Below are 21,775 nucleotides of genomic sequence, written 5' to 3' on the forward strand. Positions count from 1 at the left end.
ATGGTAATTGAAGATACTAAATACACTGTTGGAAGCAGAATTTGATGTTACCCGAACATGGTCAATGGAATTAACAATCTAGTTGAAAGACATTACAGAAGATACTATATGGAATACAAATTTAAAGTCATTTGAGGATTTTATTTATATATGGAAATATCTTTTAGTGATACGGGCAGAAGAATAAAGATATTAAATATATTATGCATGGTAGACCTGCAGGAAAGTGGGTGAAACAAAATTGATATGGTACAAGGAGATAGGTTAGGTTACCGATTGCTTAGTTTAGGAAAACGGATGTTATGTTTAGATATTAATATACTTAAAAGATCTGAATTAAGAGATATATGTATGGGGGTGGAGGAAATGGGTAGATTATGAGTAGAATAAATGCCAAATTAGGATCTATTATATAGTTTTATAGCCGAATGCTGTTTTGAAATGTATAGTATACGGGGGATATAATAATAATGTTAGAAAGAAATGTTTAGCACATAGGGGGTGGTGTAAAAGGGTGGTAAAGTATTATATAATGTGATATCAATTTGGATTTCATCTTGGAGAAGCCATGGGGGGAGGGGAGGGGGAGGGGGGTTGGGGGGAGGGAAAGGGGGAAAAATCTGTATTTGAAAAACTTTTTCAAAAAAAAAAAAGACTCCACTGATTCTTCTCAACCCGATGTTCCATCTTCGCAAGCCGCGGATGCTGACGCTAATGATGAAAGTGAGGATGAGGACGAAGCAGAAGAAGACTGGACTGTTGTTCCGAGACGTTCCAAGGGGGCCACAAAAGGAATCCCTCCACAATGATATTCTTGGCAACTGACAAAAGCACCCTTGCCTTTGATTTGCAATGTTACACTTCCACCTGATAATTTCACGCAAATCAAGCAGCTTCCTGATTCAGAGCAAGACAAATGGTATGATGCAATGCAGGTTGAAATGGACAGTCTAAAGAAACTTAAAGTATTTACACCTGCAAAACCTCCAGCAAACAAAAAGGTCATTGGCACTCGATGGGTCTATAGAATCAAAAAGAAACCAAATGGTGAGTCACTGTACAAGGCCAGACTTGTAGCTCAGGGTTTCGCTCAACGTTATCCTGAGGACTACACAAATACTTACTCACCGACAGTCAGAACTGAGAGTGTAAAAATTGCTTTAGCAACTGCAACTATCCTTGGTTTAGAAGTTTTCCAGTTTGATGTTGACACGGCTTATCTACATGCAGACCTAGACGAAGAGATCTACGTGAGAAGTCCTCCAGGATTCCGACAGCAAGAAGGGGATACCTGGTTTCTAAACAAAAGTCTTTATGGTCTGAAACAATCTGGTTTAATGTGGTATTTATGTCTTACTGACAAACTAAATTCAATGGGCTTTATTAAGTCCGAAACTGATGAGTGCGTGTTCACAAAAAGATCTAACAATGCATATGAGATAGTTCTTGTTTATGTTGATGATATTGTTTATATTGGTCCAAATAAGCAAATGAGTGAAATTTTTGCCAAAGCTTTGCAGAAATACTTCACATTGAAATCATTGGGTCATATTAGCACTTATTTAGGTGTTCAGATTGAAAAAACACAGAAGGGGTTTAGTCTTTCATAAGAAGATAAAATTGAACAAGTTTTGCATCATTGCAACATGAAGGATGCTAACACAACAAAGACACCCATGCAAACAGATTTTCACAACTTAACACATGAAGCAAGTCCTGAGTTCGAGGATCAAACACTTTATCGTTCAGTCATTGGGTCACTATTGTACATTAGTAGTTGGACCAGACCCGACATTGCATTTAGTGTTAATCTCTTATCTCGACACGTAGGTAAGGCAAAACAGTTTCATTGGACATGTATTAAGAAATTATTGAGATACCTAAAATACACTAAACACATGAAATGATTATTAGAACCAACACATACTGATTATGCAGAATTATGTTGTTATGCAGATTCTGATTGGGCAAGTGATAAGAAATCACGTAAAAGTACTTCAGGTTATATGATGTTCTTAAATGGATGTCCTGTTTATTGGCAAGTACGTAAACAGAATTTTGTTTCTTGTTCATCTACTGAAGCTGAATATGCTTGTGTTTCAGATGCATGTAATTCTCTAACTTGGTTTGATGCTTTAGTCACAGATATCTGGACACACCCGATTCGACCGATCACCGTGATGGAAGACAATGAATCGGTGGTTTATATTTCTGAATCTCATTTTACAGGTTCTAGGTCCAGACACATTGACATCCGTTATCAAAACATAAAACATTTAGTGAAAAAAGGTTTTGTTAAAATGCAATATGTATCTACACATGATCAAATTGCTGACATCCTCAACAAACCACTCCCAGCAGCTCAACATGAGTATCTGCGTAAGAAGATGTGCCTTATTTGATGATGTACTGATATTCGCTCAACTGGCAAAAGAAGGGGAATGTCACTGCGTTCTTTTATTTACCAGCTGAGCTCATCATTTCTGGACTGTCAGACTTTCCGTAGCTTGCCAACTTCTTATCAGTAAGCTACGTGTATCCGCATCCACCCATATTCCTTCACACTCTTTTCCTTTGTTCTCTTGCCAGAGGTGTCGGCTGCTGAGAAAGCAGCTGGCACGAACTTTATTCAAAATGTAACAATTACTTTTCTTAGTTAGTGAGATGTTTTATTTTCTTTATAACAAATAAAAGAGTTTTATTAAAGAATATTTTCTTCGGGTTTTATTTCAGAATATTGCAACTTGGAAAAGCCACGGTCCACCCTCTAATTAACCAGGGTGATTGTCCCAGAGCCAAAAATGGGATCGATCAATACCCTGACACTGTGACCGCTGATGACGTGGACAGGATTCTGGGGAGACTTAGTGCGGCCACATGTGTACTGGACCCATGTCCCTCCTGGTTAGTACTGGCTTCCCGGGAGATTACACGAGGCTGGCTCCAGGGAAATATCAACGCTTCGTTGAGTGAGGGTTACTTCCCCACGGCCTTGAAAGAGGCGGTGGTGAGGCCTCTACTCAAGAAGCCTTCCCTGGACCCGGCAGTATTAGCCAACTATTGTCCTGTCTCCAACCTCCGCTTTGTGGCGAAGGTTGTTGAGAGTGTGGTCGCAAGACAGTTTCCACAGTACCTGGAGGAAACATCTTATCTAGATCCGTTCCAGTCAGGTTTCAGGCCCGGGCACAGCACAGAAACAGCATTGGTCGCATTGGTAGATGATCTCTGGAGGGCTCGGGACAGAGGTTGCTCCTCCGTTCTGGCCCTGTTAGACCTCTCAGCGGCTTTTGATACCATCGACCATGGTATCATGCTGCACCGGTTGGAAGAGTTGGGGATGGGGGGCACCGTGTTACAGTGGTTCTCCTCCTTTCTCTCAGACCGGTCGCAGTTTGTGTTGACAGGGGGGCAGAGGTCGACCTCGAGGCCTCTCATATGTGGAGTGCCTCAGGGGTCGGTCCTCTCACCCCTTCTGTTCAACATTTATGTGAAGCCGCTGGGTGAGATCATCTGTGGCTTTGGGGTGAAGTACCATCAGTACGCTGATGACACCCAGCTGTACATCTCCACCCCAGACCACCCCAACGATGCCCTTGAAGTGATGTCCCGGTGCCTGGAGGCTGTGTGGATCTGGATGGGGAGGAATAGGCTCAGGCTCAACCCATCCAAGACTGAGTGGCTGTGGTTTCCGACGTCCCGATATAGTCAGTTGGTGCCATCACTGACTATTGGGGGCGAATCATTGGCCCCCACGGAGAGGGCGCGCAACTTGGGCGTCCTCCTGGATTCACAGCTGTCTTTAGAAGAGCACTTGACAGCCGTGACCGGGAGGATTTTTCATCAGGTTCGCCTGATCCGCCAGTTGCGTCCCTTTCTGGATCGGGACTCCTTACGCACAGTCACTCATGCCCTCATCACCTCCCGCCTGGACTATTGCAACGCTCTCTACATGGGGCTCCCCTTGAGGAGCACCCGGAGGCTCCAACTGGTCCAGAGTGCGGCCGCGCAGGTGGTAATGGGAGCGACATGGCGTTCCCATGTAACACCCCTCCTGCGCGAGCTGCACTGGCTCCCGGTGGTCTTCCGGGTGCGCTTCAAGGTTTTGGTTACCACCTTTAAAGCGCTCCATGACTCAGGACCTGGGTACTTGCGGGCCCGCCTACTACCACCAATAGCCTCCCACCGGCCGGTACGCTCACATAGAGAGGGGCTCCTCCGGTTGCCGTCGGCCAAACAATGCCGACTGGCGGCCCCCAGGGGGAGAGCCTTCTCCGTGGGGGCACCTACTATCTGGAACAAGCTCCCCCCGGAGATACGGAGGATCCCGGATCTGTACACCTTCCGCCGCGCTTTAAAGACCTTTTTATTTCACCAGGCGGGCCTGGCCTAATTTTCTCCCTCTTTTATAAAAGATTTTTAATTTTTAATATTTTTTAGTATTTTATATATTCAAATTTTACCTACCCTCTGGAACTAGCTGCCCCCAGAGATAAGGAGAATCCAAGACCTCGGTGCCTTCCGCCGTGCCCTTAAAACTTTCTTTTTTCAGCAAGCCGGGCTGGCCTAACACTTTTTAAAAATATTTTTAATTGTTTTGTCATTGCTTTTAATTATAGGGCCAAATATATATATATCTTTTTAATTGTATTTTAATGTTTGTAGTTTATGTTTTTACTTTGGCTGTACACCGCCCTGAGTCCTCAGGGAGAAGGGCGGTATATAAATTTGATATAAAATAAAATAAAAAAATAAAATAAAAAAATACACTACAATAAAATTCCGGAATGGTTTTCGACCATGGAAGCTCAGATCTACCCAAATGCCATGGATATCACCAAAATGAAAACCTACAAAGATTTGCTAAATAACCAAGGGGAACTAAGAACAAGACAAGAATTGAAGGAGATGGGTACAGACATTGACTGGTGGCCATACCTACAAATAAGATCAAAGTATAAAAAAGATTTGGCTCAATTTGGATTCTAAAAAGGCTAATACGAATTAGATAAAATTTTACAAGGATCACAGGACAAATTGATTAAAAAAGTTTATAATTATTTACGAGGATATAAATTAGAAGAAGAGGTGGTTAAAGAAAACATGATAATTTGGGCAAAGAATTTTGGCTACAATATTGAATTAGACAATTGGGAAAAATTATGGACAATAAATTATAAATTAACAATGTCTGTACCCTATAAAGAAAATCTGTACAAAATGTTTTATAGGTGACACCTCCCACCAGCCAGACTGGCAAGAATGTTCCCCAATACTCCTCCAACATGCTGGAAATGTAAACTTCACAAAGGAACCTATTATCACATGTGGTGGACCTGCCCAAAGGCAAAACAATACTGGCAAACGATCAGAACACAAATAGAAGAAATTGCACAACAAAGAATAGAAATGAGGCCAGAAACCTTTCTACTAGGCATAATAAATGGACAATATGAAAAGGAAATAAAATATTTAATCATTCATATAACAACAGCAGCACGAATAATTTTTGCACAAAATTGGAAGAGTAGTGACATACCAACAGAATATGAGTAATTAGTAAAATCATGGAATGTGCAGAAATGGACAGACTCACAAAGGAATTACAAAACAGAGAGGAACATGACTACTATCTAGTATGGGAAATGTGGTACACATGGTTGGAAGATAGAAAAAGGAAAAAAGATTAGGAAGTAAGTGGAGTGACCTAATATAAAAATAGGAACATACACTACTAATGCAGGTTAACAGTGAATTACAAAGATAGATATAAGAGAAAGACCAACAAGGAGGAGTCAAAAGCACAAATAAGAACAGACAGTACAGTTGCGACAAATTGGATAAGATGTATATTTGAATTCTTGTTTACATGTTTACACATTTTGTATGTTTTGTTGTTATTTGTTTTGTCTTGTCTGTATTTTTAAATAAATAAAAATTTGGAAAAAAAACACGAATTAAAAATGTTACAAGATGCAAGAATTAGAGGTGGGTTTGGCCTTCTGAATTGGGAGTTGTATTATCAAGCGGCAGTGTTAACATGGATTAAAGAATGGATTTTATTAAGGAATACAAGACTATTGACATTGGAGGGTCATGCTTTACAATTGGGTTGGCATGCCTTTTTATGGTACGGGAAACTAAGGATACATGGATATTTCCAAAGACATTAGGTAAGAAATGGTTTGTGTGTGGGAGAGTGTTTTGGTCTTTTCTATTTTAACAACTCCTCTATTTGGACTCTCCCCTTCTTCGCGCTTTTCTTAATCCAATCTATTTCTCAGTTCTCAGTTCTTGGCTTTACGCTCTTTTAGTTGCCGCCTTCTCGACACTTTGTGTCTTTCCTCGTTTTTGCCTTGCTATTTTCGCGCCGTCTCTCACCAAAATCTCCTCACCTCTTTCTGGGATTCCTCACATTTCTGGAATGAAGCTGTCACTTTTAACTTTTCGCTTCCCACTCTCGCAGCCGCCAGCGCTCCAGGCCGAACTTAAAGACCGGCTTTTTCTTCACTAGGTTTTAAGAGTGCCACTCCAGTCTACTCGGTTTGCCTTCCACCCGATTCTCTGGAGCTTCCTCTTTAATTTGCCATTCTCTACAGGATCAGTAATGCCCTAAACAGGCTTTTAGTGAAGATATTTCAAGCTTTAGGAATGGAGCCCCGTCCCCTTGCCTGCTCCATGCTGATGTCACCACCGTAAGACCCCAGTACTAGCAATAATAGATACAGGCTGTACCAGATGTTTAATTGGACTTTCAATTGTTGAACAATTAGGAATCAAAACAAGAGCCTTAAAGCGCCCAATTAAGTTTGAACAGGTGGATGGGACATTAATTGGTGGAGTCCCAGCCACCCAAATTGCTGAACTGGTTAGATTGGAATTTGGGAGACATCGTGAACTTATACAATTTATAGTAGTGCCAAAGATGTCAGAATCTGTCATATTGGGCCTTGCTTGGTTTGACAAGTGGGCCCCCACCATCAAATGGGAAGATGGATACTGGAAAATCATAATTGGCATCGGCCCACTGCCCCCGGTTCCTTCTCCCAAGAGACTGCCAAACTATAGAAGCCAAATGCCAGAAGCCGCAACAGCCACTTCAGACTGTCCTCCAGGCAAGCCCCAGATTCCCAAGGAATATAAAGACCTGGCCGAGGCATTTAGTGAGGAGGAATGTAATATCCTTCCCCCTCATCGAGCCTCTGACTGTGCCATCGAATTAGAACCTGGGGCCAAGTTACCAAAACCCAGAATGTATTCCATGATGCCTGTGGAAATGACTGAGTTGAGGAAGTACATTGATACCAATTTAGCCAGAGGATTCATCGAGACTCCAAAATCTAAAGTGGCAACCCCCGTCTTGTTTAAAGAGAAGATTGGGGGGGGGGGGAGGGGGCTAAGATTATGTGTTGATTTTTGTAATATCAATGCAGTTTGCATAAAAAACACCTACCCCCTACCCCTAAAGACTTGCTGAACCACTTATCAAAAGGCAAAATCTTCACCAAGCTAGATCTAAGGGAAGCCTACTACCAAGTCCGCATAAAGGAGAGGGATGAATGGAAAACAGCATTTAACTGCCTGCTGGCCAGCTTCCAATTCTGAGTCATGCCTTTTGGGCTTCAAGGGGCCCCTGCAGTGTTCATGCAGCTGATCAATGTGGTGCTGGATGAGCACCTGTATAAGGGAGTCCTAGTTTACCTGAATGACATTCTTATATTCAGCGAAAACATGGAAGAACACATTAAACTAGTCAGACAGGTACTGAAAAAATTCCTAGCACCCAAACTTTATGCAAAGCTGTCAAAATGCAAGTTCCATAAGGAGTCCTTAGACTATCTGGGTTACATGGTGTCTAATCAAGGAATCGAAATGGACCTGGGAAAAGTGAAGGCTGTGCTAGACTTTCATCCCCCACGAACACGTAAGCAACTTCAAAGCTTCCTGGGGTTTGCAAATTTTTACAGACAATTCATCCCTTCCTTTGCCGAGGTTGCACTCCCTTTGACAGAATTACTAAAAACTGGTCCATCTCCGACTAAGCCAAAACCTAGCCAGCCCCTAGCTTGGACAATGGACTGGCAGAAATCCTTTGAACAATTAAAATGGCGGTTTGCAGCAGAGCCGATCCTCCAACACCCTGACCCAGACAAGCCCTTCATAGTCCAAGCCGATGCCAGTGACGTAGTGGTTGCAGCTGTCCTACTGCAGAGGAACGCTCAAAACAAATTAATGCCTTGTGCGTATGTGTCAAAAAAGCTAATGGACATGGACGCAGATGGGCAGTTTGGGAGAAGGAAGCTTTTGTGGTGCAGTGGGCTCTCTTATCTTGGAGACATTTCCTAGAGGGGGTTAAGGAGCCTTTTGAGGAGGGACTGATCATAAAAACCTCGAGGTGCTAAAGACCCCTCGGAAGCTTTCCCCCAAGTAAGTTTGCTGGGCTCAGTATTTTAAATGCTTTAACTTCAAACTAAAATACATCCCGGGGGGGGGAACCTACTGCCGATGCTTTGTCCAGGAAACCCCAATTTGACAGCCGACGAGAAGAGGTAGTACATGCCATAATTTCTGAAGCTCAGTCAGCTGCCCAAGCACGCGCTAGGGCACAAACCAGACTCCATTCTGACCTCCCCGAAGAGAAGTTGACGGCAGAGTTAAAAGCTGCGCTATCAGATGATGCCTGGTTCAAAGAAAACCAGCTGGACTTAACATTGTGGGAGGGAATGGCTTGGAAAGGGAGTAAGATTTATGTGCCCTGCTTCATGAGACTGCTAGTGCTAAAATGAAATCATGACTCTCGACTAGGGGGCCACTTTGGGTTCTTAAAAACCTCCATTTGGTTAAAAGGCAGTTCTGGTGGCCAAGAATGAAAACTGACATAGAGGACTATGTTAGAAGCTGCGCTACCTGTGCCACCATGAAATCCCGATCAGGGAAGCCCCCTGGTCTTCTCCAGCAAGTGGCAGAACCTATGCAACCATGGGAGGAAATTGCAATGGACTTTATCATCGAACTTCCAGAAAGCGGAGGAAACACAGTGATTTGTACTGTCATAATTATAATAATGTAGTACACAGTAGTACAGGGTTGACTCCTTTTCGAATAACTACTGGCATGGATTTTGTGCCTATGCCTGAATTGCCTAGAGAACCACCCACTTCCATGTCCCTAACAGAATGGATGACCTCCTTGCAAAAGGGTTGGGAGAATACTAAGAAAGCTCTAGCAGAAGCAGCTGAGAAATATAAAACCCAGGCAGACAAGCACAGTGTCAGTGTCTCTCCAGCCGCCTTTTTGAATAGGAGATAAGGTGTATTTGTCAACGAAGTACCTAAGATTGAGGCTACCTAGCAAGAAATTCGGACCGAAATTCATCGGTCCTTTCCCTATAGTGAAGGCGATTAACCCTGTAACAGTCCAGCTTAACCTCCCTCAAATCCTGGGGAAAATACATCCTGTGTTTCACAGCAGCCTTTTAAAACCAGCAGTGAGCTCTACCTTGAGACCCTTACCAGCCCCCCCTTCCCCCCCATGATAGTACAAGGTGAAACTCATTATGAAGTCAAGAAGATTCTTGACTCTAGGTTGCAACGAGGTTGGTTACAATATTTAGTACACTGGAAAGGGTACCCTTTGTCAGAAGCTATGTGGGTCAAAAGTTGGGATCTGAAAGCTGATAGACTAGTGAAACAATTTCACAATAAATTCCCTGACAAGCCAAAGGGTCCTCCGGGAGGGGGGAGAGGAGGTTAAGCGGTTTTATGAACGTGTTAACCCTCTTCTTTTGTGTTTTGTCCATTTTATTTTCCAGAGCATGGTTTTTCCCTCAGGGGGGGGACGCCTGTCAGCTTTGGAAGCCATATTAACACCAGAAGCTTCCACACTGCCAACTTCTTGCACTTGGGAAAGTAGGAAGGGGGATTCAGGAGAGTGATTGTAGTTAGACATAATAGTGTTCTTCCCTTCGGTCAAGGTCATGGTGTTTATGCATCTGGAGGAGTGGTTGCAGTGGTGGCTCAAGTTGGGATGGATGATGATTGGGCCATGTGACAGACTGATTAATGCAGGGGCTGGATTTGGGGTTTTGATTTACTGAGGGAAAACCCAGAACTCTCAGATTTGGGTTTCCCCAGATGTGCCTACTCTAATAAATGTAACTATGAGAAATGCTTGCCTTGGAGTTTTTAATTGGAGTTGGGGTTTTCTGGAACGCTGACAGCTGATTTAAAGACTACACAGGAAGTCTGGCTGAAGTTGAGAAGTGTGCATGTGAGTGTGTCATCATGCAATATTGTACAATTATCAAGAAAATTATACAGAGCCCGTTTGCAACCAGGAGAATCTGTGGAACAGTATTTTGTACAAATGCAAACTTTGTGGAGTTAGAACAGCATGGAATGAAGTTTCCTGAGTCCCAAAAGGTGCTGTTGGTGTTAAACAGTCTGGATGAAACATGGGACATTGTTTCTGCAGTACTTGAATGCAAACCAGAGCAGAAATTGCGTTTGGAGGCTTTAAAGGCTTGTTTGATTGCTGAGGAGAACAAGCACCATTTTAGAAAGAGCCACGAGGAGAAATTCCTGAGGTGGAAGCCCAAGGAGCAGAGAGAGAAGAGCAATGGAAAATTCCACAGACTGTCAGACCTGGAAGCCATCTTTCTACCTTTGTGCCTTCAGGCTTCAGGCCTGCCACAAATTCTACTGTGGGAAATTGGGAGGGGGGTTGTATAGAGTGAAGAAGATATGTAGTCAAAATAAAATTCTTTAGAGAAAGTCAAGGCCATTGTGCCCTGCAGCTGTGTTGAGAAGAATGAGGAGGTATCTTCTGTTCCAGACGGTACCTGATTGGATGTGTGGTGGACATGTGGGTGAGGGGCAAGGTCCTGAACTTTCTTTTGGGTGTGGAAAACCCGGAAGCTCTCAGATTCGGGTTTTCCCAGATGTGCCAATATGACATCTCTAATAAAAGTTAGCTTTGAGGAACTTTAAGCCTCAGAGTTTGATATCATTGTGGGTGTTACTTGGAACCCTGACACAGACTGGATGTCTGCAAAGAGTAATGTAGCAGCAGAAGAGATCAGATTACAGCCCAGCAAAGACTTTCCAAGCAGAAAGCCCAGCAACAGAGGCGGTGCTTCATTTGTGGTGAAAAAACACATTTAAAGAAAGACTGTTTGCAAAGGAAAAACTATTTGCAAGGAAGAAATTATTTGCAAGACAGAAGCTGTTTGCAAGAAAGACAATTAGCTGATGGACAAGTTGCTGTTGAAAAAGTCAGCTTTTGCAATAGCAGAGACAAATGGTTGATAGACAGTGGGGCAAGTCAAACAATTGTTAGCAATTCTAAATTGTTTTTCAGAATGGATTCAGCTGCTGGAGATGCAGTAGCTTTGGCAAATGGCCAGAAGGCTAAAGTCATTGGAAGAGGCAGTGTGCAAATTCCATATTTGGAAACAAGATTTAATGATATATTATGTGTGCCTGAAATGGAGCATAATTTGCTGAGTGTCTCTAGTTTAGACAAGCAAGAATTTGAGATGACATTTGTTAATGGGAGGTGTCTCATAAAGCAAAATGGGAATGTATGTGCACAGGGCATAAAAGAGAATAATCTTTATGTGTTGCAGGGACAAAAGGTTCAATGTGCCCAAACATTTGGAAATGTGCCACATGATTCATGTGTTCATCTCTTGCACAGAAAGCTTGGCCATGCCAGCTTCAGAGTTTTGCAAAGGATGGACCAGTTTGCAGAAGGATTAAATTTAAAGGGATGTAAGGCATATTGGGACTGTGCAGTATGCAAGTCATCAAAGTCCAAAGCATTCTCAGTGAGCAAAAGTAGCACAAGGCAGACAACAAGAGCTCAAGAGCTGGTACATGCAGATTTGGTGGGCCCAATGCAAGCCAGTTTGGGAGGAGCAAAGTATGTGCTGGTCATTGTAGATGACTACAGCAGGTTTGGGTTCTGCTATTTACTAAAGAGTAAAATAGAGGTGCTACAGAAATTTAAGCAATGGGTAAGCTTTGTGGAAAGGAGATATTTTATTTTATTTATTTATTTATTTATTTATTTATTTATTTATTTTAAAATTTGTATACCGCCCTTCTCCCTGAGGACTCAGGGCAGTGAACAGCCAAGTAAAAGCATAAACTACAAACATTAAAATACAATTAAAAAGATATATATATATATTTGGCCCCATAATTAAAAACAATAACAAACAATTAAAAACATTTTAAAAAGTGTTAGGCCAGCCTGGCTTGCTGAAAAAAGAAGGTTTTAAGGGCACGGCAGAAGGCACCGAGGTCTTGGATTCTCCTTATCTCTGGAGGCAGCTGATTCCAGAGGGTAGGTGCCCCCACAGAGAAGGCCCTCCCCCTGGGGGTCACCAGCCTACATTGTTTGGCTGATGGCACCCCGAGGAGGCCCTCTTTGTGGGAGCGCACAGGTAGATGGGAGGCTGTCGGTAGCAGCAGGCGGTCTCGAAGATAACTAGGTCCTATGCCATGGAGCGCTTTAAAGGTGATAACCAACACCTTGAAGCGCACTCGGAAGACCACTGGGAGCCAGTGCAGCTCACACAGGAGAGGTGTTGTATGGGAGCGCCATGCGGCTCCCATGACTACCCGCGCGGCCGCATTCTGGACCAGTTGGAGCCTCCGGGTGCTCTTCAAGGGGAGCCCCATGTAGAGAGCGTTGCAGTAGTCCAGGCGAGAGGTGACGAGGGCATGAGTGACTGTGCACAGGGAATCCCGATCCAGAAAGGACCGCAACTGGCAGATCAGGTGAACCTGACCAAAAGTCCCCCTGGCAACAGCCGTCAGATGTTCCTCCAAGGACAGCTGCGTATCCAGGAGGACTCCCAGATTGCGAGCCCTCTCCAAGGGGGCCAAAGACTCACCCCCAATAGTCAGGGATGGAGTCAACTGACTATATCGGGATGCCGGGAACCACAGCCACTCAGTCTTGGAAGGGTTGAGCTTGAGCCTGTGTCTCCCCATCCAGATCCGCACAGCCTCCAGGCACCGGGACATCACTTCAAGGGCATCGCTGGGGTGGCCTGGGGTGGAGATGTACAGCTGTGTGTCATCAGCGTACTGATGGTACTTCACCCCAAAGCCACGGATGATCTCACCCAGCGGCTTCACATAAATGTTGAACAGAAGGGGCGAGAGGACCGACCCCTGAGGCACTCCACATATAAGAGGCCTCGAGGTCGACCTTTGCCCCCCTGCCAACACGAACTGAGACTGGTCTGAGAGAAAGGAGGAGAACCACCGTAACACAGTGCCCCCCATCCCCAACTCTTCCAACCGGTGCAGCATGATACCATGGTCGATGGTATCAAAAGCCGCTGAGATATAAACAGGTATGTCAGCTGCAAACTGACAGAGGTTCAGAATTCATGTCAGCAAGTTTTCAACAATGGTTGGGACAGTTAGGTATAAAACACAGATGCACAAATCCGTACACAGCAGCTGAGAATGGTGTTGTTGAGAGGAGGAATTGTGTTTTACAAACAATGAAGAACTCACTGTTGGAGGATTCTGGTCTGAGCAAGTCATATTGGGGTGAAGCCATGTTGACTGCTAACTATTTAATCGATAGGCTGTGGAGTTTCTCCATTAATGATACTCCATATGCAGGGCTATATGGGAGAAAGCCATCTCTGGCACATTTAAGAGTTTTTGGAAGCAATGTGTGAGTGCATATTCCAAAAACAATTAGAAGAAAGGGACAACCAAAGGCTAGAAAGCTCAGGTTTATGGGCTATGAGCCAGATTCAAAGAGCTATCGCTTTAGTGATGGGATCAAAAGAATAGTCATTTCCAGGTCTGCTAGATTTGCAGAGAAAAATTGGAACAGAATTGATGCAAATTTATGGAATTATCCACTTAGTGACAGTGATCCATTTAGTGATGGTAACTCACTTAGTGTTAGTAACTCACTTAGTGACAGTGTCAGCGTTCAGGGAGGAGAAGCTGAAAAAGATATGAAGCAAGAGAGGGTTGAAACACAGGAGCAGTGAATGCTACGCAAGTCAGAGCAATGGAACAAGGGGATTCCACCTGACAGGTATTCTGCTAGTAAAGTAAAGGTGTGTAATGTATGGTATGAGCCAAGGAACTATAAGGAAGTATTGGCATTACCTAAACTAGAACAAGTAAAGTGGAAAGAAGCCATGGATAAGGAAATGAAATCCATGGATGAACATAACATGTTCACATCTATGACTTTGCCACAGGGCAGCAAAGAATGCAAATGGGTATACAAAAAGAAAGTACTACCCAACAATGAGATACAATATAAAGCAAGGTTAGTGGCACAAGGTTTTTCACAGATGAAAAATGTTCACTATGATGAAGTATTCGTACCAACTGTAAAGAGTGAAAGCATAAGGCTGGCACTAGTGTTGGCAGTGGCACATGGCCATAAAATTTGGCATTTTGACATAACCACTGCATTCCTCAATGCAGAATTAGAGGAAGAAATTTACATGGTTCAAGCACCACGGTATGAAAGTAAAAAGCCTAACACGGTATATAAATTGAACAAGGCCATTTATGGGCTGAAGCAGTCAGCCAAGAATTGGAATATCTGTCTAGATACTGCATTGAAGGGTCTTGGGTTCAAGAGTTGCAAGGCTGATAGTTGCATTTACACTGGAAAGTTACAAGGTGGGGATTGTCAACTATTACCATTTGTGGATGATATTTGTTTCATTGCAAAGGATGTATCACAGGTAAAAGAATTTGCTAATAAGTTAGAGAAGAAATTTGAACTAAAGAATTTGGGAGAAATTATCTTGGTGTGGAGATACAAAAAACTGAGAAAGGTGGTTATGTTCTCAGTCAAAAAAGAAAAATTGAACAGTTGTTGGAGAGATATAACATGAAAGATTGTAATACTGCTCCAACACCTATGAGCACAGATTTTCATAACAGTTTGGGTGAGGACGAAAGTGAAGCCTGTGATCAAGAGATAGATCAGTCAGCAATAGGGAGCCTGTTATATCTGTCACAGTGGTCCAGACCAGACATAGCTTGTGCAGTAAGCATTTTGAGTCACTTTACTGCTGCACCAACACAATTGCATTGGATGGGTGTAAAAAGGATTCTCAGGTATTTGAAGGGAACTGTGAATGTGGGTCTTCAAATACAGTTATTTGAAGAATATTAAGTTATTTGGATTTATGTCTCTTCCAGTCATGAAGGGAGGAGTGTCAGAATATTCATGAACTGGAATGGAGACATGGTAAGAAGGTCAGCCAATGAATAGGCATAGCAACTAAATCAGCCAATGGGGACTGTTTAGAAACTGAAACAGTTTTGGAGGCTGGGCGTGGCTCAGCTCTGTGTTTGAGCTTTGAAGCTGCAAACTAGTCTGCTGCTGGAACTAAAAGCAATCTCTTCTCTCTACCACGTTGGAAGAATCAGCTATTGGTATTGTACATTTATTTTCACGTGTTATATTGTATATAAAAAGAAATTAATGAATCCTGCTGAATCAGTTTACCTGTGTGTGCTTTCTGGATTTGATTTTGCAACAAACTCTGACATACTCTAGGGAAGGCCAGTTCACCAGTTGCCTTAACCTGTGTCATAGTACTCCTACTGTCCTTGGATAGACCCAGGACAACCTCTTCTGTTATCCTTGGGACCACCACGAAACATATAACCTCTTGATGTGGCCCTATTTCTAACATGACCCGTTCCATAACATGGGTTGCTGGTTGGCCCCCCCAATAACGAGCCATCCATTTGCTCAAAGCATATGGGCCGTGACAACTTCTTGAGCCCTACCCCTAAGCTGGTGGCGATGGCTGTGCTCATTATTCAATCACTTTCCCCCACACACACTCTCTTCTCTTAGCAGAAGGTCCTACGCTCTGGCTTAATCCCCTTGCTTTCCAGAATTCACTGGTCAGGGTCCGGTGGGACTAGCAGTGAATATGTTTGTGACTAGAAAAAGCACAGAGGGAGCAGGATCCAGCTGTGGCAGAGAAGGGATTTTTCTCAAACATATTCACACACATACACAGTCTCTTTCACTTCCTGGCCTTTTGAATTTAAATTTAGAGGTACTCACCTTCTTTCCAAGAAGCCTGTTGAGCTCAAAACTCAAAACTCCCTTTACTACCCATGCTCCAAATGGCCAAGGTCCAGGGGAACCCACCCATAGACACAATGGACCTGCTGCCAGCAAGGTGGAGGCTTACCTGGGGCAGGTCCGTTGGTCAGGTTAGCTTACAGTCCCATCTTGGAGGGCCAAATTGTTGGAAAAAATATCCAGGTCCAGTTCCAATCTGGGAATAAAATGGAGGCTGATTGGAAACAAAGATTCTGTTTATTGGTGAACAGAACCAACACACACAGTGTGCAGTTCTGGGACAGCTGACAAAATGGAGTTGAGAATGGGTGGGTTTTATACCTTCTGGATCCCTATGGCAGGGGTGTCAAGCTCAAGGCCAGCAGGCCAGATTTGGCCCATGAGGTGGTTAGAACTGGCCCATGGGTTCACCCTGGAAACAGCGAAGGACCAGCCCACGGTGCCTCGGCCTGCCCCAGGCCAACCGGGTGCTGATCTGCAACCTGGTGGCAGCCATCTGGGCCGGACTGCGGCCAGCCTTAGATATGCAGTGCTGCCTTGCCCCGCGAGGCGAGTGCGTGGGGCCTGGCGTCCCTGGGGACTGCATTCTGAGCACTTCCCTTTCACCCAAGATGCTAGCCCTCGTGCACTCGCTGCCTCTTCTGCACATGCCCAGGGGTTTCTAGCAGCAGCCGCCCTACTTCCTGCCTCACCTTTCCTAACCTCATCCTGTTGGACAATCCTCCTACCCACCGCCCCACCCACTGGAGACCCCTGGATTCCTCCCCAACCCCACCTGGCCCCAACAGGTGTCCCCCTACATGAGTGACGTCAAGCTGGCCGTGCCCCCCAGGCCACACCCAGTCAGCTGTGACCACCACGGCCATGCCCCTCCACCCCGCCCCCCCAAGGACAACCACAATGCTGATGTGGCAGTAGCTGCAGGCAGAAGCGCTGGAGAGAGGCACGCAGTCTGGCCTGCTGGATGCCCCAGGCAGCCGCCTGCTCCATCCCAGCCACATGGGATGGAGCAGGTGCATCCAGTGGTCCGCATCACATGCATCCCCCCCAACTCTGACTGCTGCTGGTGCCGCCGCTTCTTGGAGGACCAGCTTGATGGTCACAGCGGGCTGCGGAGCCCCTTCTGCCTGACACCTCCCCCCCGCATGCACACAAACAGACACAAATACGTGTGTAGGTCTGGGAGAAGTGAGCGGAGAGCCACACAGAGGCAACGATGGGGGAGGGATCAAAATGGGAAGCCTTTGTCCAGAGCCTCTGGCAGGTTAAAAAAAAAAAAACCTGCGGAGCACTGGTTTCCCTTTTTGTCCACCCTCCTCTCTGCACACACACCCACAGCAATGCCAGAAGCTGCTCATCTGCTGCGTCCTCCCCACAGACCCTGTGATTGCCTATTGCACAATCACCCATGGCAGGCAGAAGCCCCATGGCCTAAAGTTCCCATTCCGGAGATCCGTCCCATCGCCTTCCTTCTTCTGCACTCAGGTAGGGACAAGGGGAGGGGGAGAGATTGGCAGCGTGGCTTTCCCATACAGGGGTGGGGCGGTCCCAGTGAAAGGCTAGTGAGTGGGGCATGGAGATGCTGGTGTGGGCGTGGTGCTAATCTGCAACCTGGTGGCAGCCATCCGGGCTGGACTGCAGCCAGGCTGGATATTGTGGACTGCAAACTCTAGTGGTGGCTGTTGAGCAAGAAGTCCTTTATTTCTGAGAAGAGACAAAAAAGAGGTCCAACATAACTTGGTTTCTAATATTAACTGATTTTTCAAAGTTTGGCTCCCTTGTTTTGCTTTCCAGAATTTAAAGGGTGCCAGGGTGTGTAGTGTTTCCACCTAATCCCCAAAGAATCCATTATTATTTGTAATACCCTTCCAGTGAAATGGGTTCCTCTATCACTGTCAAATGCTTCCACAATATTATACCTATAAATTCCAAGGGTAGCATAGAATTTCAAATACGTTGGACTTCCAGCGGTGACGTCAATGTGCCTGGAATGATGAGAACAGAGCTCCATTCTTGAAGTTCCAATATTACTGTTCTGGAAGCCGATTTATGCGCTATTGATCCCGAAGAGATCAATAGAAAAAAGAGGAGTCTTCAAGGACCTCGGAGAGCAAAGCAATCTCTCCGAAGGTTCAGGAGAACCTCTTAATTCTGATCAGGAAAAAACCAGCCATTTTGGCTGGCCTGAAACACTGATATACCGAAGAGTGGGAAGCAAAAATCGAAGTAAGAGAACACATCAGTAAAGGATCAAACGAGAGAACGAAAGTTCTGAAAGAGGTACAGCCATAGCGTGAGAACAGTGAGCGGAGAAAGTGAGACTCCAAACAAGCAGCGAAATGACAGCCAGGTGAGCGGCGAGGAATTAGTGTGAGGAGCGGGAAATTTAACTCGGACGGACAGTGACAGCGCAGAAAAAGACGGATGGTGGAAATGGAGAGATTCCAGAAGACATACCGGTAAAAGAGCCGTGAAATACAAAATAAATGGACTACATAGAGAAAACGACTGGGTCCAGAGCGGTGAGTGGCGAGAGAGAAGTCGGAGAATAGGAGATCGCTGAGTGCCAAGAAGAGGTGAAGAAGATGAACGGACGGTGGTAGCGGAAGCTGTATTTGCAATTAGTGTTGCTATATTTGTTTTTTGCAATCAGAATCCGGATTTGAAAGAGATCTAAACCTTAAAATCTGAAATAAACCTTAAATTGACTGAGAAGGAGGACAGTGATCTAAGAAAGGAAAAAGGCAAGATCGACGATAGTTAATAACATCGGAGATAGGAAACGGAGGACTAATCTACAACGGTGACTGGGAAGTTGGTGTTAATACGAGAGACTCATAGACTAATTACAAAGAATTTTTCTAACCTGTGGACATTTTGACTCTTGGATATTGGGACATTTGAGACAATTAAGAGCAGAGACTGAAAATAAATTGACAGTGACAAGAAGACAGGTGATGCAAGAGTGAAAGAAGATTGTAAAGCGGAAGGAGAATGATCACCAACTAACTTAGTATAATATATAACTGCTTAAATCAAATAGAGACACTTACTGATTATTAAGAATTATTAAGTGAGGGAGTTTGGATCATTATCCTCTATATAAAAGTTGAGATATAACGCTTTAGTGTTGTAGATACCAACTATTAGTGTTACATTTATATATTGACATATTTACTTACTATACTTATTATATTTACCTATACATTTAGTTATCTACTTTAAATATCAATACTGTTTAGAATTTATAATTTTATATTTACTACCCTAGATTGATTAGGTTGATTATATATACTATATTATTCATATTAAATATAATTAATTATCTGTTTTAGCATTGCATATATCAACTATTAGCTTAGTAATATATTTATATAGTGATATAGTTCTCTATTTTGTTATTTATCTTAAATATTAATATTGTCTAGAATTTTATATTCACTACCCTAGAATGATTAGACTGATTATATGTACTATACTATACTATTTAGATCAAATATAAACAACTAATGATAGTAAGAATAAGTTAATGAGTTGCTGAAATCCTAGATTTTTCCCTCATCTCCCCATCTGATTTACCCCTTATATAAGGATATTGAAAAGTTGAAATTTAAAAACTTTATAGAATCTTGAACAGGTATATTGAAAGTTATATAGAAATAGTGACTGTGTGGCAGAGAAGTAAAATTATATACAAAGATCTATCCATTAAGGAGACAGATATATCAATATAGACAAACTATAATATCTCTCCTATTGGTTCTTATCTGAAGATTCATATACTAAACAAGTTAAGCACCAACATAGACGTATAAATACAAAGATCATAAAAGTAAATAAGTGTATGAAAATTTGGGAAAGTGTAAAACAAAGAGTAAAAATGGCAACTACAGGCTCAGCATCGATAACTAAGATAAGCAAGAAAATAACCTCAAATCAGACAACACTTACAGCCTCCCCTGCGCAGCAAAGATCAATTGACACCATGTTAGGAACAGAGAAAGAAAAGATGCCCTCCACCTTTAACATACAAAATATTCAATCGTTCCTAGCTATGATACAAGAAGGAATGAATAAAACACAAGAGTGCATCGCAAACAACCACGAAGAAACAAAAAGGAATCATGAGGACCTGAAAATAGATGTGGGAGAAATAAAAGATAATATTAAGAGAATGGATGACAAGATTCAAAAAATACAGCAGAATATTGCGAGAAATGAACAACGGATTCAGAAGGTGGAGACGAAAATGGAACAAACGGATAGGAAAGTGGAAATGATGGAACAAAATCAAGCAACATTAAATAAAGAACTAAAAGATTCAATCACGTATTTAGAGATGGAGAAAGCGTCTTTCTACCTCAGGTTCCAGAACGTAGCTGAAAGTAAAGAGGAAGATTTAGGAGAATTGATGGCGGGAATCTTAGAGGAAGCAATCCAGAAAGATAAAGAAGATATCAGAAGAGATATGGACGAGATTTATAGAGTCCACACAAATTATGCGCGTAGGCATAAGTTACCTAAGGAGGTGCATATCAGATTTGCCAGAAAAACTGTAAAAGAAGATATCTATTAAAAAATGAGAGAAGAAGCAATTTTATATAAGGGAAAGGAAATAACAATGCTTAAACAGATTCCAAGGAGGATCAGAGACCAGAGGAAAAATTATAATTTCCTAACATCGCAATTAAATAAATACAAAATAATGTTTCGCTGGTTGATACCTGAAGGTATCCTGATTTCCTGGCAAGATAAGAAATATAAAATTGACACTTTGGAAAAAGCCCAAGAATTTTTTGACCACCATTTTGTGTTAGAAGAGGAACAGGAAATCAGAGAAGAAGTAGACAACAAGACCCAGGAGGAACATTCTACAGAAGAAATGGAAAGAGAGCAATAAGAAAAGAGAAGAATGGAAAGAGAGAGGATTGAAAGAGAGGGAGCGAGGGAAAAAACACAAATAATAACAAGAAACACAAGAAGACTAAGGACAACGAACAGATAAGAAAGAAGAATGGAACAGGAATTAAAAATGATCTCAATTAACATAAATGAACTAAATATACCAACCAAAAGAACTCATACATTTAAAAAACTGCAAAAATTGGATATGGATATTATAAATTTGCAAGAGGTCCACATCAAGAAACATCATCAAAAACTATTAGAGAATCAATGACTAGGAACAGTATACACCTCACTAGCAGAACAAAAAAAGAGGGGGATTTTGCAATATACATTAAAAAAACACTTACAGACAAAACAAATATATACAGACGAGGACGGAAGGATTTTGATGATTGAAATTCAGACAAAATAAAAAAACATACTATTAATATCAATATATACACCAAATGGAAATCAAAACGAATTTTTTAAAAGAATACATAATATAGTTAAAGATTTAGAATACGAGAATATCTGTATTATAGGGGATTTTAATGCGATTATGGATATGGAAAAGGACTATCAGAGTAGCAAAAAGAATAAAACTAGGAAAAGAACACTCCCAGATACATTTAAAGATATGGCTCAGGAACTGCAATTACAAGATGTATGGAGAGAGATGAATAAAAGTAAGAAACAATATACATTCTATTCTAGCCCGCATCAATCGTGGTCTAGAATAGATATGGCCTGGATGACTACAGAACTTAGAAAAGACATA

The 21,775-nt window shown here is 42.8% G+C and overlaps 2 protein-coding genes across 2 annotated transcripts in view; both read left to right on the forward strand.

Moving 5' to 3' along the window:
* The window catches only part of LOC139317745 (uncharacterized), a 30,248-nt gene extending 13,476 nt beyond the window's left edge, over positions 1-16,772 (forward strand). The window contains 4 exon segments of the mRNA XM_070944814.1: positions 7,049-7,172; positions 7,637-7,921; positions 14,475-14,740; positions 16,530-16,772. Of these exon segments, the coding sequence (XP_070800915.1) occupies positions 7,049-7,172; positions 7,637-7,921; positions 14,475-14,740; positions 16,530-16,772 (918 nt within the window).
* A 3,389-nt stretch (positions 16,773-20,161) lies between these two features.
* On the forward strand, positions 20,162-21,007 carry LOC139317746 (golgin subfamily A member 6-like protein 22). The gene is made up of 2 exons (XM_070944815.1): positions 20,162-20,612; positions 20,859-21,007. Exons 1-2 carry the CDS (start codon positions 20,162-20,164, stop codon positions 21,005-21,007), a joined length of 600 nt encoding a protein of 199 aa, XP_070800916.1.
* Positions 21,008-21,775: the final 768 nt, after the last annotated feature.

This window comes from Pituophis catenifer, unplaced genomic scaffold (genome assembly GCF_029215685.1).
Source record: "Pituophis catenifer annectens isolate HBS135680 unplaced genomic scaffold, rPitCat1.0.hap2 SCAF_5, whole genome shotgun sequence".
In the NCBI taxonomy this organism is placed as follows: Eukaryota; Metazoa; Chordata; class Lepidosauria; order Squamata; family Colubridae; genus Pituophis; species Pituophis catenifer.

Bases quoted from the DNA above. Each gene is read 5' to 3' on its own strand.
- LOC139317746 (XM_070944815.1), top strand. From the start codon at position 20,162: ATGATACAAGAAGGAATGAATAAAACACAAGAGTGCATCGCAAACAAC. The intron at 20,613-20,858 runs GTAGGCATAAGT...TTTCCTGGCAAG, and splicing joins AGTCCACACAAATTATGCGC to ATAAGAAATATAAAATTGAC.